Source organism: Podarcis melisellensis, assembly GCF_964234715.1.
Source record: "Podarcis melisellensis genome assembly, chromosome: 3".
NCBI lineage: Eukaryota > Metazoa > Chordata > Lepidosauria > Squamata > Lacertidae > Podarcis > Podarcis melisellensis.
Window position 1 is genome coordinate 110909252 of NC_138530.1, and position 15809 is coordinate 110925060.

At 42.6% G+C, this 15809-nt stretch overlaps 1 protein-coding gene across 5 annotated transcripts in view; it reads right to left on the reverse strand.

Moving 5' to 3' along the window:
- FBXW11 (F-box and WD repeat domain containing 11) overlaps positions 1-15809 on the reverse strand; it is a 97777-nt gene that overhangs the window by 14417 nt on the left and 67551 nt on the right. For all 5 annotated transcript variants that reach the window (XM_081906295.1, XM_081906294.1, XM_081906292.1 and 2 more), the window contains 2 exons: positions 7941-8127; positions 6858-6948 (listed from right to left, as the gene is read on the reverse strand). In XM_081906295.1, the coding sequence (XP_081762421.1) occupies positions 6858-6948; positions 7941-8127 (278 nt within the window). The remainder of the gene's footprint in view (positions 1-6857; positions 6949-7940; positions 8128-15809) is intronic.

A 15809-nucleotide genomic window follows, 5' to 3' on the forward strand; every position in this document is an offset into this window, starting at 1 on the left:
CCGTCTAATTCAATGTTCGGTATCTTGGATTGTTTTGTGGGGTTTGCAACTCCCTACAGAGGTTTTCCATCCCACAAAAAAGGGGTTTTGTAAACATTACAGTATCCCTCAAGCCTACTTATACCTCTCTCAGGTGCAGAAGTAGTGCAGTTTTGGCAACAAAAAAGATTTTAACTCCTCTCCAAACTTTGCAAATAGAGGGAATAGAGGTCAGAGCTTTCCAAACTGTGTACGTTGACTGAGTCCAAACATTAGTGTGTCGACTGCAGTGTATAGATGTGCCTGTGAATTCTCCCTGCACTCCTCCCAGGGCTGGAAAGGGGTTAGTTTAACCTCTGGCTTGCTAGTAAAACAGAATTACTGTGTCATGAAATGATGCATGTCTAAAAAGTGTGTCACCAACATGAAAAGTTTGGAAAGCTCTGCAGTAGATTATATATTTACTAGTGTGGCAAACAGCCAAACAGCGTGGACATTTACTTTCCCTCTCATGGGGAAACACTGTTTTGCCCTATAGCTAATCACCCATAATTCCAGATTGCGCACACCTAACTTTGTCTTAAAACAAGGGACCTTGCATTGTTTTCTGCATGTGAACACAAAGCCAAAGAGAAATGTGTAAATTTCACAGTTGTTCCTCTTTGTCTACACCACTACAAATGGGTTGTACAAAAGGCACAGGAGTTGCATGGCATGACCACAAGTTCTGGACTGTACTCTTAGGTAGTATAAACATTCCCAGGAAATGCATTTATTATAAAATGGGAAACTTGATATAAACCTATCTTTTCTCCCCTTCAAACAATTGATTGAAACATAGATTTAAAATAAATTCAGTCTATGCTGGATGGGCATAAAATAGTCCTGCAAGACTCAGGTTGTACTCAACACAGAAACCCAGTTGATTAGTATTAACTGGCTAATTCATATGGTTATATATATGTGCTTCAGTTGTTTACAGTTCTCCACACCGGCCACGTGGGCACTTGAATCGGTCACATATTTTGGCATGCCACTGATTCTTGAGGTATTGCACATAAGCGCCTGTTCACCAAATAAAACACCAGTCAAAACAATTCTACCTAAGAGGTTTAGGGAGAAACATGCTTTCCATTTTGTGCAATTTTCAGATTTTTAAAAAGCTCCTTTATAAAGTTACCAGAAGAAAATGTGGGCTGCAAATCAAAGCAACTGGAGCGTGTTATTCATCCTCGGGCCAGAGAGCTGTGAATCAGTAAGATCCATGCAGGTGCACAGTTTAATTCTATGAGTAGATGCGATTTCAGAGACACATTAATGTGGTGTTGCTACTGTGGGAAAATATTTTGTATTTTTGAGAATTTGTAAAATCCCCTTTGCCGTGTCAGTTGCCAGTATACTGGGAAAGTAGCCACAATACACAAAAAGTATACAGCTGCACAGAAATTGGCAGGAGTAGAAACATATGCGACTACAAAGCAGAAGGATTCGAGAGAACTAAATATAGCTGAGTGGGTGGGCCCTTTGAGGACCATCAAGAAAAGGCCCTGCTGAATGCAGCCCTCTGTAACCAGGCACATTGGAGGCTGTGGGTATGAAACATATTTCTAATATATGCAGCTCTGATGCAGGCATAACAGGCCAATCACAAAACCAAGAACCAGGAGCACCTAACACTGGTGCACTTTCATTTTGCCATACTTGTGACTGATGCCTTGTGATGCCTCATGGATTGTTTCAACATACTCTAATTGAGGTTGCCCTTGAAAACTGTACAGATAGATACTCCATTTCTGAATCCTGATGCCTGGGCTTTAGCAGGAGTTGGGCTCATGTGGGGAGTATTAAGTCATCTTCTTGCTGAACTGGCTAAGCTCTGGTCTCATTCCAAGGCGATGGGATGCGATCTATGAAGACCTAAATGGCGTTGGCCACCTTTTCCCACACGAGTCTTCCCCTCTCGTTAAGATGTGTATTAAGATGTGCATCCTCCATATTGAAAATGGCAGAATTGCGGAGGGAAATTATGCAAAACTTGCAGACTTTATAGAGGTTATGGAACCCAGCTTTTCTTAGTACAGAATTTGAGCTGCCTGATTGCTTATTTTATTTATTTCAGTATTGAGTGCAGGCAGTCCTAGCATCAGCTATGGAAAACGACCATTTTCCTTGGATGGTCTTTCCAATTTATCAGCCTTGTAATTTACAACTGCCTTCAGGAGCCCGGGGCCACTGCTGTACTATGTACTGTACTGCTGTACTATGACAATTACACGTGGGTTTTCTTTTTTTAAAAAAGGCTTCTAGCCAGACATGTAATACTTACTAAAGTAGGAAGTCTGCGTGTCTGGACCATACTGTTTCAGTGCAATTGAGGGTTAATATGACATCATGCTCTTACCAACAAAACAAATCAAAACCCTCCATAGAGAAACAAGCATATTAAGCGAAAGAGAAATCCAGCCTAACCTTCTCTTTGATATTCTCACTTTCTTCACTGAGCTTGTTTTTTGTATGGACAAATGGTCAAGTCATATGTGCCTGTCCTGCAGTTGGTGAGTGGTGTCACTCGGACAACAGATCTACTAAATCAGAGGGGAGAACTAATCCTTAGAGATACTGACATCAGCCTAGAAGTAAAGGATGCCTTTCTGCAACATTCCTAGCACCATACTGCATAAAGAGAATACAGCCGTAGAAACTGCATGAGTGGCTCTCAATCTTAATAGTTACTGTCACTTTGATTAGAAGGAAGAACAAGAGGAGCAGGAATTATGATCTCCATAACGCAAGGCAGCACTAAGGAGGCTGCATGTGTGCAGCTCTTAACTTTCATTTTTGGTCCCTGCCCTAGACAGCACCTGAAACAGCTCCATAGCAGCTATAAGAGTGTCTGTGGTGGCGGTGGTGGAAGGAGGAGGAACTCTGAGGGCAAGTAGGGCAGAGATTCTCCAATCAAGTGTTCACAGGGCTGCAATTCCAGTTTAGTCTACTTATTCCGAGGAACCATATTGCTCATGGTGTAATCTTTCCAGCATTGCTCAAAATATAGTGAAAATCAAGCAACAGATGTGCCCAGAAGTCCTTGTAGTGAATAATGCTTCAATATCTTGGTCACTTCTGGATGGATATATATCCATTTTTCTATCTTGTCTCGACGGACGGAGGGAATGTAGGTGGATATATTAACCCTCCCTTCCTTGGGTCCAATAGGTGGAATCTTTTTAATAGTCTGGCCACATTCTCCATCCCCACTTCAAAATCTTGCAGGGGAGGGGAGAGACAGGGAGCTTCCATATGTCACAAGACAGGAGAGCAAAATATAGTGTTTGTAACTGCTCATGAGGAATAAATTATATCTGTACTAATTCGAAAGGAATAATGAAGAATTTGGCCCAGCATCATGGATAATATGGAAAAGGCCCAGGGATTTAGAATTGGGAGATCAACAGTACACCTGGCAATCTGCCTATTAACACAGTCTGCTAATAAGAGTCAAATTGTACTACAATATTTTGGGACTGTGTCCAAGCACATGATTAACTGAACCAAGTCAGATTTCCACAAAAACAAGTTTTGCATACCTAAATAAAATTTCCTGGGAAGAACCCAAAAGTAGTCTTCCCTTTAAGGGAGTTCCTAAAACAGTTAAATCTGGCAGGTCAGCACAATGGATCCAGGCAGTACCAGAAGTTATTGGACCACCCTGAATGCAAGAAAGCCTCTTCATAAAACTATTGCCCTCAACTGCCTGCCACTGTGGAAGGAGAGAAACCATTTACCTATTTCCAATAATCACCCTCTCCCATACACAACGGAATGTTGTGCGTTTTAGGCACAGCACTGTGTTCTTATAAGACTTTTGCTGGGGATTAAACACACATTGATGTCAAGTCTACAATGTCACTTGCCAACTCCTCCTTGCAGCTGCATGTATTTTTGGCTCCAAATTTAAAGAGGGGTCAAAAAGGCCAGGTTACAACTCTGCTATGCATAATTCCTCACTGCCATTGAGTTTAACAGTTTCCTTTTAAACTGAATCAGTGCACTGATGTAGCTAATCACAATAAATTAAACAGTTTCCCGCTCACATTAGTAGCAAGAAAAATTATGTGCCTCAGATCTCTGTGTCCCCCTAGAAATAGCTGCTCCACAGTAGTGTAATTTTTGCTCCTTGGTGATCTGTTGACGTCCAAGCCTAAGCATCTTTTGAAAAACTTTCTTTTTGTTAGCTTCTAGCAGCAGGAGGGGAGAGGCTAGGAAAGGTTCTTAGCATTTTTCATGTCTGATTTACTTCTATTAACATTTTTAAAATGAATGAGCGGCCCCAACCTTTTGGAAACTGTGCAGGTTGCAAATTTAAACAAATAAAAAAAGATTGACTGCTGGGAAATAACAGATTTAATAAAACTATTTGTATTATGTTGTACCTTACTGCCAATCTTTTTACTGTAACCATTAAACAGTAGGGCTGGGCGATACCAGCTTTTCAACATCATGGTGTATCGCCAGCCAAACATTGTGGTTTGGCTATATAAATGTTTTTTTTTTGTTTGGGGGGGGCTATTAGGTTGTTGCTTTTATTTTTATTTTGTGGTTTTATATCTTGTTTTTATTCTGTGAGCTGCCCTGAGACCCCCGGCTATAGGGCAGTATATAAATTCAATCTATCTATCTATCTATCTATTATTATTATTATTATTATTATTATTATTATTATTACTACAATGTTGAAAAAACAAGATGCCTTGGCCTCTGCTCGTGAGACACTGGGTGAAACTGCCCCAGCTCTCATCTTGAGAGCTGAGGGGGTTTCACCCAGGCGCTTGCAGGCTGGGACAATGCAACTTCTTTGCACAGCTCAGCTGAGGATCAAGAAGGTTCCCCCTCCCCAGCTGAGACAGCCCCGGTGCATTTCATGCAAGTGGGCGAAACATTGGGGTTCCTTTAACTGCTTGCTGCGGGGAGCAGCAACCACACTCCCCTCAGCTGAGCAGTTTCAGGGAGCCCCCATCCTGCTGGAGCCAGCGCCGACTGCTCAGCATAACTGTCAACCTTCCCTTTTTTGCAGGAAATTCCCTTATTCCAGCGCCGTTTCCCACTGTTTCCCACTGCTATCCTGGATTGTTAGATATCCCATAGACTGTCCCTGGGACAGGTGAGGCTGCTGATCCCTTATTTTCGAGGCTGCTGATCCCCGATTTTCAAATCTGAAAGTTGACAGCTATGCTGCTCGACTGAGACAAGGGCAGCTGCACGCACCTCAGTCAAGCAGTTTCAAGATGCACAGGGAGGCACAAGCTGTATCAGCGCCTCACTGATACAGCTTGCTTCTCCCTTTGCCTCATATGAGGGCAGAGTGCGATGGCAGTTGCACTGAGCGATATATCGCTGGTGAAACCGCCGTCGCTCCTGAGTCCCTCTGCTACCACTGCCTGCTGGAAGAAGGAAGTGTTGACTCCCTCCAGCGGACGCTGCTGGCAAAGGGACTCAAGAATGGTGGCGGTTTCACCAGCGATATATACTGCTGAGTGAAGCCGACATTGAGGTCTGCTTCTCATACCGGTCCTGGGCAATATATCTCCCATGTCTACTAAAAAGCTATAAATACTCTCCTTTTACTCATAAACAAAGATCTCTGAAGAGACCATTCCCTTCAAATAAGAAATAAAATCCTCTAAATTTATCAATTTAGGGGGAGGGAAATCAAACGGTCCCCCAGAACAGATTACGTTCAAAAATCGAGGTACCACTGTATGACTATTCTGAGTGTGGGTAGGGTACAAAAATGTCCTTTCTACTAAAGTCTGGGAGCACAACATGCTGAAACGTTGCAGGCTGCATTATCCAGTCTATCATTATCAGCACCTTGTCTTTAATTAATTTAATTTGAAAGTTGTAATGTAATGTTCACTTATACTATATAAATTTATCTATTTATTTATTTATTTGTTATAGCTGGGTAAGTAACAAAGAGCAGAGGTTGCCAATCATTTTTTCACTCTCGCCCCTGCAATTTAAGCACCCATTTGGAATGGGTGAAAAAGAATAAACCTCCTCTCCCAGTTTTTGAACCACTGCCCTCTCCCTTGCTTTCACCACCAGAAAAGCACAAAGCACAAAGGTTAGATAGAATAGAAATTCTCATGATAATAAAGCTTTTGAGACCTATGTACTCCAATTATCATCAGGCTTGCGATATGCTATTAGAAAGAAACCCCTAAGGAGAAATTTGATGATCTAAACTTATATTACTAATACTTTTATTATTTTAAAGCAGAAATAGTTACTTGGCCCTATTCTAGTGACAGGGCAGGATTAGTGGCTAAGCTAAATTCTCCTGTGCTCTATTTGAGTAATTGTAACTGAGTAAAGAGATTTGCAAATATTGGAAGCTTTGCTCTGTTCAGCTTTCGGTAAGGCCAAGAGTCCTGATCCTCTGGGCACAGAAATGCTGACGTATACACCAAACTCAGAGAGAACAAAAGAACGCAGACATGGATCTTTTGCCTCTGCTGTAATAAACGGAGTGGCCACCATCTACAGACCAGCTCCATGTGCACAGAAAACCTGGATCAGAATACATTAGCTTCTTCCCCTGCAACTCAGTAAGTTATTGTGAGTTTATCACATCAACTTACTTACTCTGCTTTGATACTTTCACATTTCTCAGTTCCTTACTTTACGGTAACGCTTCTTAAATCCACAACTCTTAAAATACACGGCTGCTCGTTCTCATAATTCTTTTTTAAATACTTCTACCGAAGATCCTTATAACACTGAAACACATTTCTAAAAAGCATGGCAAAAGAATGAAGTTTCATGAAAACGCAGCTTCAAACTCAGTACAGTTTAAAACAAGGTTTTCGAAAACATACCTCTATATCTTGTATTATCTTTGGGTACAGTGACCTGTAAAACGAATTAGGAGGGCCATCTGTGGGTCTGTTTTTAAACAGGTACTGATCCCTATAATAATAAAAAAGAGAGAGGTGAAATTTCGCGTTTAGAAACAACAAGCCTTGCAAAATGCACTAAAGGTAAAAGGCAAGAGCAGCTGTAGTCCTTAAAAGCTGCCTACTTGACAAGTCAACTGTTGCTATGGCAAGAACAAACCACGAGCAGAAGATGTCCAGTTATATTTGCCCGTCTTTTCTTATGCCCCACCAACCCACAACCCTGCTCATAACCTGAGCTGGGGGTAAGAGTACGTACAACTGCAGTGACATGGATAAGGATGGGCCTGCATAGCTCTTTCATGCCTCCTGTTTTTGCTTTTCCTATAGTAGCAGAGAAACCGGACCCAGCTCAACTTCCTGAGCAAGACCAAAGGGCAGGAGTCACCTAACAAACCCTGCCAGCTGAAGACCTGTGTGAAGGCTTCCACTTGCACAACAGGCCTTCCCACCCCCTCGTGTGACCCCCCCCGAAATTGGCTCAGGATTTGTGTCAGGAGAGCATCCAGAAAAATCAGGTGGGGGAAGGTAAGGGGAGAGGATCGGTCTGTCTGGCAAGCTAATATGCTTGTGCAGACAGAATGTTTGCAATAGTACAATGTTAAATTCCACCCAAAGAATTGTGGGGCCTAGAGCATCTATGGCTTGCATGGCTCCTCCCATATCTTGATGGCGTAGGGGAGCATACCCGGGTATGGGTGTAATTCTGGGAGACCACTCCTAGCATTTCTGCTGCGTACAAGTTACATTGCTCTATGGAGTTTAACATATTCTACCACCTCATAGAAATGCACACTTAAGGTGGTTGGCATAATGGCTAGTCAAGGGGCAAGAAGGCTGAAGACCAAAAAAGGGGGAGTAAGAGCATACAAGTAGCAATTTTTGAAGTCATTTACTGTCATGTAATCTTTCTACTAAGAGTTTAAGTTGACCAGATGTGCCCAGTGTGTCTTGGAACCGTTTCTGTTCTAAAGCAAAGGAGCAAATTTTTGCACAGATACTTACCAGCCCCTTCTTTCTGATAGCCCCTTCCAAAGTGGATCGGTTCGTACCATTCTTTCAATAAGCTTCTTCCATAGCATTCCTTCTGAAATAACTCGCTGCCATTCCTTACACACCAGCTCTGCTGCACAGAGTGACCTGGCATCAAGGTAGGAGAGGATATTTTCTGCTATGTGATCTAAGCCTTGCTCTAGGAAGAGAGAAAAGAAAAAGAAAGCACTGTCAGTCTTTTCATAGCCAATGACTCTCTTGCCTGCAAATGTACTGTGCATGCTATGAGGCTGTACTGCCTCAGGGGGAAAGTCACACACAACAGATTTAGCCTTTTTTCACATATTTATATCCAATTTATGGGAGACAGGTGGTGCTGTGGGTTAAACCACAGAGCCTAGGACTTGCCGATCAGAAGGTTGGCGGTTCGAATCCCCGCGATGGGGTGAGCTCCCATTGTTCGGTCCCTGCTCCTGCCAACCTAGCGGTTCAAAAGCACGTCAAAGTGCAAGTAGATAAATAGGTACCGCTCCAGCTGGAAGGTAACCAGCGTTTCCGTGCGCTGCTCTGCTTCACCAGAAGCGGCTTAGTCATGCGGCCACATGACCCAAGAGCTATACGCCGGCTCCCTTGGCCAATAAAGCGAGATGAGCACCGCAATCCCAGAGTCAGTCACGACTGGACCTAATGGTCAGGGGTCCCTTTACCTTTACATCCAATTTATTACTGCACAGTTTTGGATAAATGCAATGTAACACTGACTATATAGCAAATTGCACAGCACTGTGATAGACGTTGAGGAGTTCTTGGGCTTATGTGACAAAGTGCCTATGGATCCAAATGATGTTATCTGAAAAAAAATGCCTGGGCTGGGATCCAAAGAGCTACTTTAAGCATACCCAAAGGCTCACTTGCTCCCAGTGAAGTTTTTACACCACCCCCCTAAGAACAGATCCCATCACCCCCCAAAAACTGTTTTGAAAGTGGCATGCCACATGGCTAGGAGCCTGCCATTCCAGTTCAGAGCTCCATACTGCTCTGGATCCTGGCCTTCGTTCTTTATGGTGACATTGGTTACCAGGCTTCTAAAAAAACATTTTATCAAAGGCATGCCCACAAGCAGAGGCTGGATCAGAGTAGCATCTACAGTCAACTAGAAGTCTCAAGCCATTTTCTCTCCAGAGCATTTGTCTAAAGTAAAATAACTGTGCATCCACACACATAACATCCACATACATTACATACTTGTTGGTCTTTTCTTACATGTCAAACCTTCAGTCTAACACATTAGTATATTTGCCTGGAAGAGTCAACATGGTTGAATTAACCACCACGTGGACTGCCTGTGTTTTGATTCTTAACAACCCTCTTCCCAGGAACCTAGTGAGTTATGGATAGAACTTGGCAAGCTTATTATTTTCTTGGCTTTTCAAACTCCATTACTGGTTATCTAAAAAACATGGTATTTTACTAGTTAGAACACTGAAATGCTGGTTGGCCAACAAATTGAAAAGCCACCCAAATTGTAGAACAGAGACCCAAGCCTCTTTGGGGGGGGCAGGGAGCCCCAAGGTTCTCCCATATCCTACAGATAACTATTTTGTGGGGTGGGGAGCCCCCAAGCACTGTTCCAGCAAGAAGTCCTGGGATGAATTCTTTGGGTCAGGAAAATGTCATGGTCTTCTCCACTGGAATTAGGAGACAATTGTCCAAAAGGATTCAACTGTTATTGATATTTTATTAACCAATTAACATAGTACTAGGGAAGGCAAGAGATTGACAGTCATGGTCTTTCATTCCTGACACATTTTTAGGGTAACATTGAGAAAGTGTGGAGGTGGATATAATGGGAAAGTATTCTCTTGATCTCTTGAAAGAGATTCGGAGCTCTTTGGAGCATTGGTTCCTGGTGCATTTTCTTCTGTCTTTGCACTGCTTGGCAGGAAACTGATTTTGGGAGCAGGGGACGCCATCCTTGCAGTAACAGCTCAGTAGGTGGTGCTACCATCCTGAACTAGACACGCTGCTCTAAAGTTTCAACATGTACAAGCCTAGCAACCAATAATATGCACTTTCTACGCCAGCAAAGGAAAACCACCACATAATTTGGCATTGGCTGCAGAATTCAGTAGCCTGAGAATCCCGGCTTTGATGTTTCAAGAAGCTTCAAGCCGTTATGGCTGCAAAGACAAGCTTGGTAAGGTGTGGCTAATGCCCCGTTGGAAGCCAGAAAAAGAAGCTAAGTATGATTTGCAGTGGTCAATGAAGAGGCTTCAGAACCATAACCCTTTCCATGCTTTGAAGTCTCAGAATAAAGCCAGGATGGCATGAGCCATGTCTGTTCAATACCTGGCCAGTCAATTTTCCTTGATGCACCGAGTACCCACAACCCTGTGTCAACACTATTCTGGCATCTGATGAGGAAACTATTGTGCTCTTGCACATTATATAGTTCAGGGGCAGCCGAAATCAAAGGGCAAAGCTTCCTCCTCAACACAGATGGAAGACAAAAACAAAAGTACCAACCGCAAAAGCTATTCATACTGAAGTGCGCCAGCGGCATCTAACCGTGGTGACTTTATTAGATGGGAAGACGGAAGTGGCAATGAGCTTTTGAGAGATGACAGAAAAATTTAAAAAATGTTAACAGCTTGTGCATTTCAAAAACAGTTTAATTTCCTTCAGACTTCCCAAGCATCCTCTCTCTTGTGGTAAAGCAAAATTGGCGTGGAGCAGGTCAAAACAATTCTATAATCCAAAGTTAATGGATGAAACTAAGACTTTATAATGGAAGCTAGCAGCAGCTCACTTTCCAATAGCAACATTCAACCTTTGGACACTTTGGTTGCTTATATAGGCTGAGGTTGCAGTTTATGAGTAATCAGAGCCCAAATTAAAAAGCTAAACACTTCAGTTTCTACAGTTCAAGGTAGACCAATCCATCCTCCTATAGATATTGGCCAGGCGTTATAATGTATGGGAGTCTACCTATTCTGGCCAGTAAGAGGCAGACCTGCCAGAATCCTCACAGAAAAAGACTAAGGAGCATTCCTTATCACCAGCTAATTCTCTGCGTACAGGAAGGTAAAACTGCAACAGATGTTATAGCCTGCATGAACAGTTGTATCAAAAGCATCCCACTGATCAAAGTGGTAGTGAGCTAAGTTCCCGACTCTAGCAGACTTGAGGGATGAGATAATAAACATTAATTAAAATGCTAGAATGCTCAGTTTATGTTTCATCCACTATAGTGTAGCCATGCAGATGTACTCAGAAGTTGAGTGACAGCTCAAGGCAGCTTTCCCCAACCTTGGGTTCTGCAGATATTGTTGGACTTCATCTCCCAACATACGAAGCCAGCATGGACAATAGTCAGAAATGGTGGAACATGTGGTCCAGACCCCAGAACACAGTAACTTCTTTGGAGGGGAGACCAAACTATTTGAAGACTGCTCCTGATGACAGTTTGGAAACTTCAATTGGTCAAGAATTCAGCAGCCAGACTATCGGTCTCACGCTGGTGAAATTCTCTTTCATCTGACACACACTTGAGCAAGGTCCTTGTTAGCATACTTGTAAGTTATCCATTATCTCCTTTATATCTGGTTACACTCACTTTTTATTGATTTCAATTTTGTATTGATTTTAATTATGTCAGTTTGGTTTGGATTGCACAGTATTGCACAGATATTTTTTGGGTGCTCCTGCTCTGGGAACTTTTGGAAATTGAAGAGCCGGTTATAAAATCTCCACATAAAGTATTGTTGATCAGATTTTAGTTATATCCTTTCCTGCCTTCTTCTCCATGTTTTATCTTAAGGGAATCGTTTTTAAAACCAAAGTTAATGAACGATCCCATGTGGGAAAGAACCAATCAGAACAAATAATCCTGATGACTGATAGTGTGATGATTTATCCCATGTGGAAGAGAACTAAAGGATGTATTTTTACTGAAATTAGTGTTCACAGACATGTGTGTGCCTGGTTTGCTGTACTACTAAAAAAAAGAACACACACTGCTGGTGACATGACTGGCTTATGACAATATTTAATATATTATACTTAGTATTACATATAGAAACAGAAAACAGTATTCCATACCTAAAATTACTGGTTTTCCCCCTTAAAATATAACTTAACTTTAGTTTCTTAGAATTCTTGATTTACCTTATATGCTCAATAACTCTTTCCTAAGGTCTCAAAAGACCATCACTGTTTGAAAGCTACTCAATACAAAAACAGATAAAAGCTAAACAGGATAACTGGAAAGCCATCAAAGTTAACTATGCAGGTTATATATAGCCCCAGGTCAGTTTTGCTCCTTAAACATAAGGATTTTTTTTATCCTTCTTGTTCAGTGTTAGAAACTCAGATATATAAACTAGGCGCCAAATAGCTTCTTAAACCAGGGTTACAGTCATCAAAACAGAATGTCTAGTTGCCATTTTGGGGCCAGACAGCTCTAGAGTCATATTTTTCACTACGACTTTTTGGTTCCTCAAATTCATTCTGATCATGCAGATAAAATATCACAAACAGAATTCTACAAGGTGTGATGCTAGTGTATGAAAACAGTCAAGCTCCAAGAATCCACAGACATGCATCTCCAGATGGTGGAGACGTCAGGTACCATGCAGACATCTTCACTTGATGACAAGTGGTTGATAAAGGTAAAGGGACCCCTGACCATTACGTCCAGTCATGACCGATTCTGGGGTTGCGGCGCTCATCTCGCTTTACTGGCCGAGGGAGCCAGAGTACAGCTTCCGGGTCATGTGGCCAGCATGACTAAGCCGCTTCTGGCAAACCAGAGCAGCAAATGAAACACCGTTTACCTTCCCGCCGGAGCGGTACCTATTTATCTACTTGCACTTTGATGTGCTTTCAAACTGCTAAGTTGGCAGGAGCTGGGACTGAGAAACAGGAGCTCACCCCGTCGCGGGGATTTGAACCGCCAACCTTCTGATTGGCAAGTCTTAGGCTCTGTGGTTTAACCCACAGCGCCACCCACGTCCCTTAAGTGGTTGATAGCCAGGTGCAAAATATGCCTGGTGAATTTCTAACACCGTTCTGGTTATAAAGTGAGGGTTGGGTAACCTATAGCCATCCAGTTGTTGTTGGGACTTCAACTTCCATTACCCCTACCCACTGGGAATGCTGGCTATGGCCAATGGGAATCTGGAGTCCAACACAATCATCTACTATGGTAAAGGAAAGAACTGCCTAGTGGCAGTTATCTCAAACCATTAACTTACACCCTGATGTACAACAAAAGGTACACTTGGGTCACATAATGCTCTCTCAGGGACTCAAGGGCAAAGAGCTAACTCAATGAACAAAATGGTCTTTCCAATTCAAGCCTGCTAGGTGCTAAGAGAGACTGTTGCAAACTGCCTTTTCATAGAGCAAACTAAGCAGTGGAGAACAGCTAAAAATGCAAAAGGGTACAGTTATTCAGGCTGCAGCACTCCTTCTCCACAAGACATTGTTTCTGTCTGATGTTCTATGAAAAAGTACACTGCAGTGAAACTTTCAAGAAAATATAACCCAGCAGTAAGAAAAGTTGAGGCTATCTAAACACAACACCTGCAGGGTCAATTCCAGGCTCTATTTCAACAACATCTTATTCACAGTATGACAATACATCTTGCTTCGTCTGAAGCATACGCCTTCATTGCTAACCACAAACTAACTTGACAAGAACAGACTATGCAAACTAAACATTTTACCACCATTTTTTGAAAGTTCATATCATAATTATCACTTTTTCCACTCAAAGGAAGCCAGAGACCACAACTATTTTCCATCTTGTCTGCATGCGGACAGGTGCAAAATCCAGAATGGATGGTAGCAAGCGAGAGCAACTTGAGCATTATTTAAGTTTATACAAGACTATCTTTTTCAGAACATTTTATTTTAATGTGGCATTAGCCAATTATGGGATTAATTCAGAACAGCTGACAGGATAATCGGCCAAGGCCATGTGTGTGCCATAATCAAGATTATGCAAACATCTTTTCCCCCCTCTTGATTTGTAAGATTTTAAGATTGCCCCAGAACACAAATCTTTCAATGCCACTTGGTGCTTGCTCACAGTGCTAGTATTACAACACCATCCTTACAATTGCAAACTAACCAAACATGTCACAGGAAATGGAAACTGCTCTTCATACAGTAAGCACAATTCGTATCACATACCAAGGTTTCATGCAGCCCAAATGACAAGCATTTCATTGCTCAGTGAAGATAAACCAAACAAAACCTTTACAGAAAGTATATTGAAAGGCCAATGGGCAGGTGTTAGAAGATCCAAAATTCTAGTATCTTCCCTCCCCCAAATGGGCAGTGGAAATTTTCTAAAGCACATGACTGAAGATTCTAGATACTGCAATGTGAAATCAAGACATTTAATATTTAATCAAAGCTGGGACATGTCAGATGGTAAAATATCGCCAGAGATCAATGGTGTTCCTGCAATTCCAAGTGCCTTTTGCTATGGATGGTCTAAAATTTGCATACAAAAGACTGTGGAAAACAGCTCAGAAGGAGAACAAATATTACAGCTGACTTTAAAAAGGCGTAAGGTTTTAGGACTACTAAGTTAGCATGGTCCATATCTGCAAGGCCCATCCAGCCAGGAAACAGGCATAGGCCAGGTTTTTAGATAAGCCCACAAACGTATTAGCCTGCAAAAAGCCCCTCCCACCTTCTTCCCAAGAGATGTGGGTGGCGCTGTGATCTAAACCACTGAGCCTCTTGGGCTTGACGATCAGAAGGTCGGTGGTTCAAATCCCCATGATGGGTTGAGCTCCCGTTGCTCGGTCCCAGTTCCTGCCAACCTAGCAGTTCGAAAGCAAGCTAAAAAAAAGTGCAAGTAGATAAATAGGTACCATTCCAGCAGGAAGGTAAATGGCATTTCTGTGCGCTGCTCTGGTTTTGGTGTTCCGTTGTGCCAGAAGCGGCTTAGTCATGCTGGCCACATGACCTGGAAAAACTGCGGACAAACGCTGGCTCCCTCAGCCTGAACCCGAGATGAGCGCCGCAACCCCAGAGTCATCTGCTACTGGACTTAACTGTCAGGGGTCCTTTACCTTTTTTACCTTCTTCCAAAGTTGGGAAAGTGCCAACTAGGCTTTGGGAAGGAGATGGGGGGGGGCTATAGGACCCTGTCAGAGCCCTCTTGCCTCCTTCTCAAAGCCCAGGTCTCGCTTGCCTGGCTTTAGGAAGGCAGCATGAGGGCTGTGGGGGGAGGGAGGGTGTCAAATGTTGCCGAGGGCAGCTAGAAAAGGCCTTGAGGGCCGCATGTGTCCACTGGGCTGCTTGTTGGACCGCCCTGGCTTAGGGTGCGAGCTAGATCCAGGTTATGGAAAGAGCATGGAAAAAACTATGGAATCAGGAGTGGGGGAAAGTGACAAAGGAGGCTAACAACAGGTACCCTTATGTATAGCAGAGAGAAGAAGGAAAGGTCCAAAAATTCATTTCTTCAGGTAAGTCCATTATCACTCCTACAAACCTGTGCTTGACTAAATGTTTTAGAAAGATATGCTAGAAACAGATCTCTCAGGATGCCTCTGGAGGACACACACCATTGTATAAGGAAACATTTTTTTTATATTCGCTCTTTGTCTTTACATCTCTGTAGGTAAATAATAGCCCCTACAATTTTGAGAAAGGCATGCAGAGGTTTCGGGTGAACAAAGCAAAGCCTCAAGGTCACATAGAGAGTTTCTGCAGACTCAACTAAACTATGCCAGCCCTTTGCCAACTATAAGGCTACCTTTAAAAAGAAAAAAAAATACCTGTCTGGTGAGCCTAATACTGATGAGTATAACCGCTTACCAATTTATACAGCTTTGACCTTCGGCTTGTTTTTAGATTCAG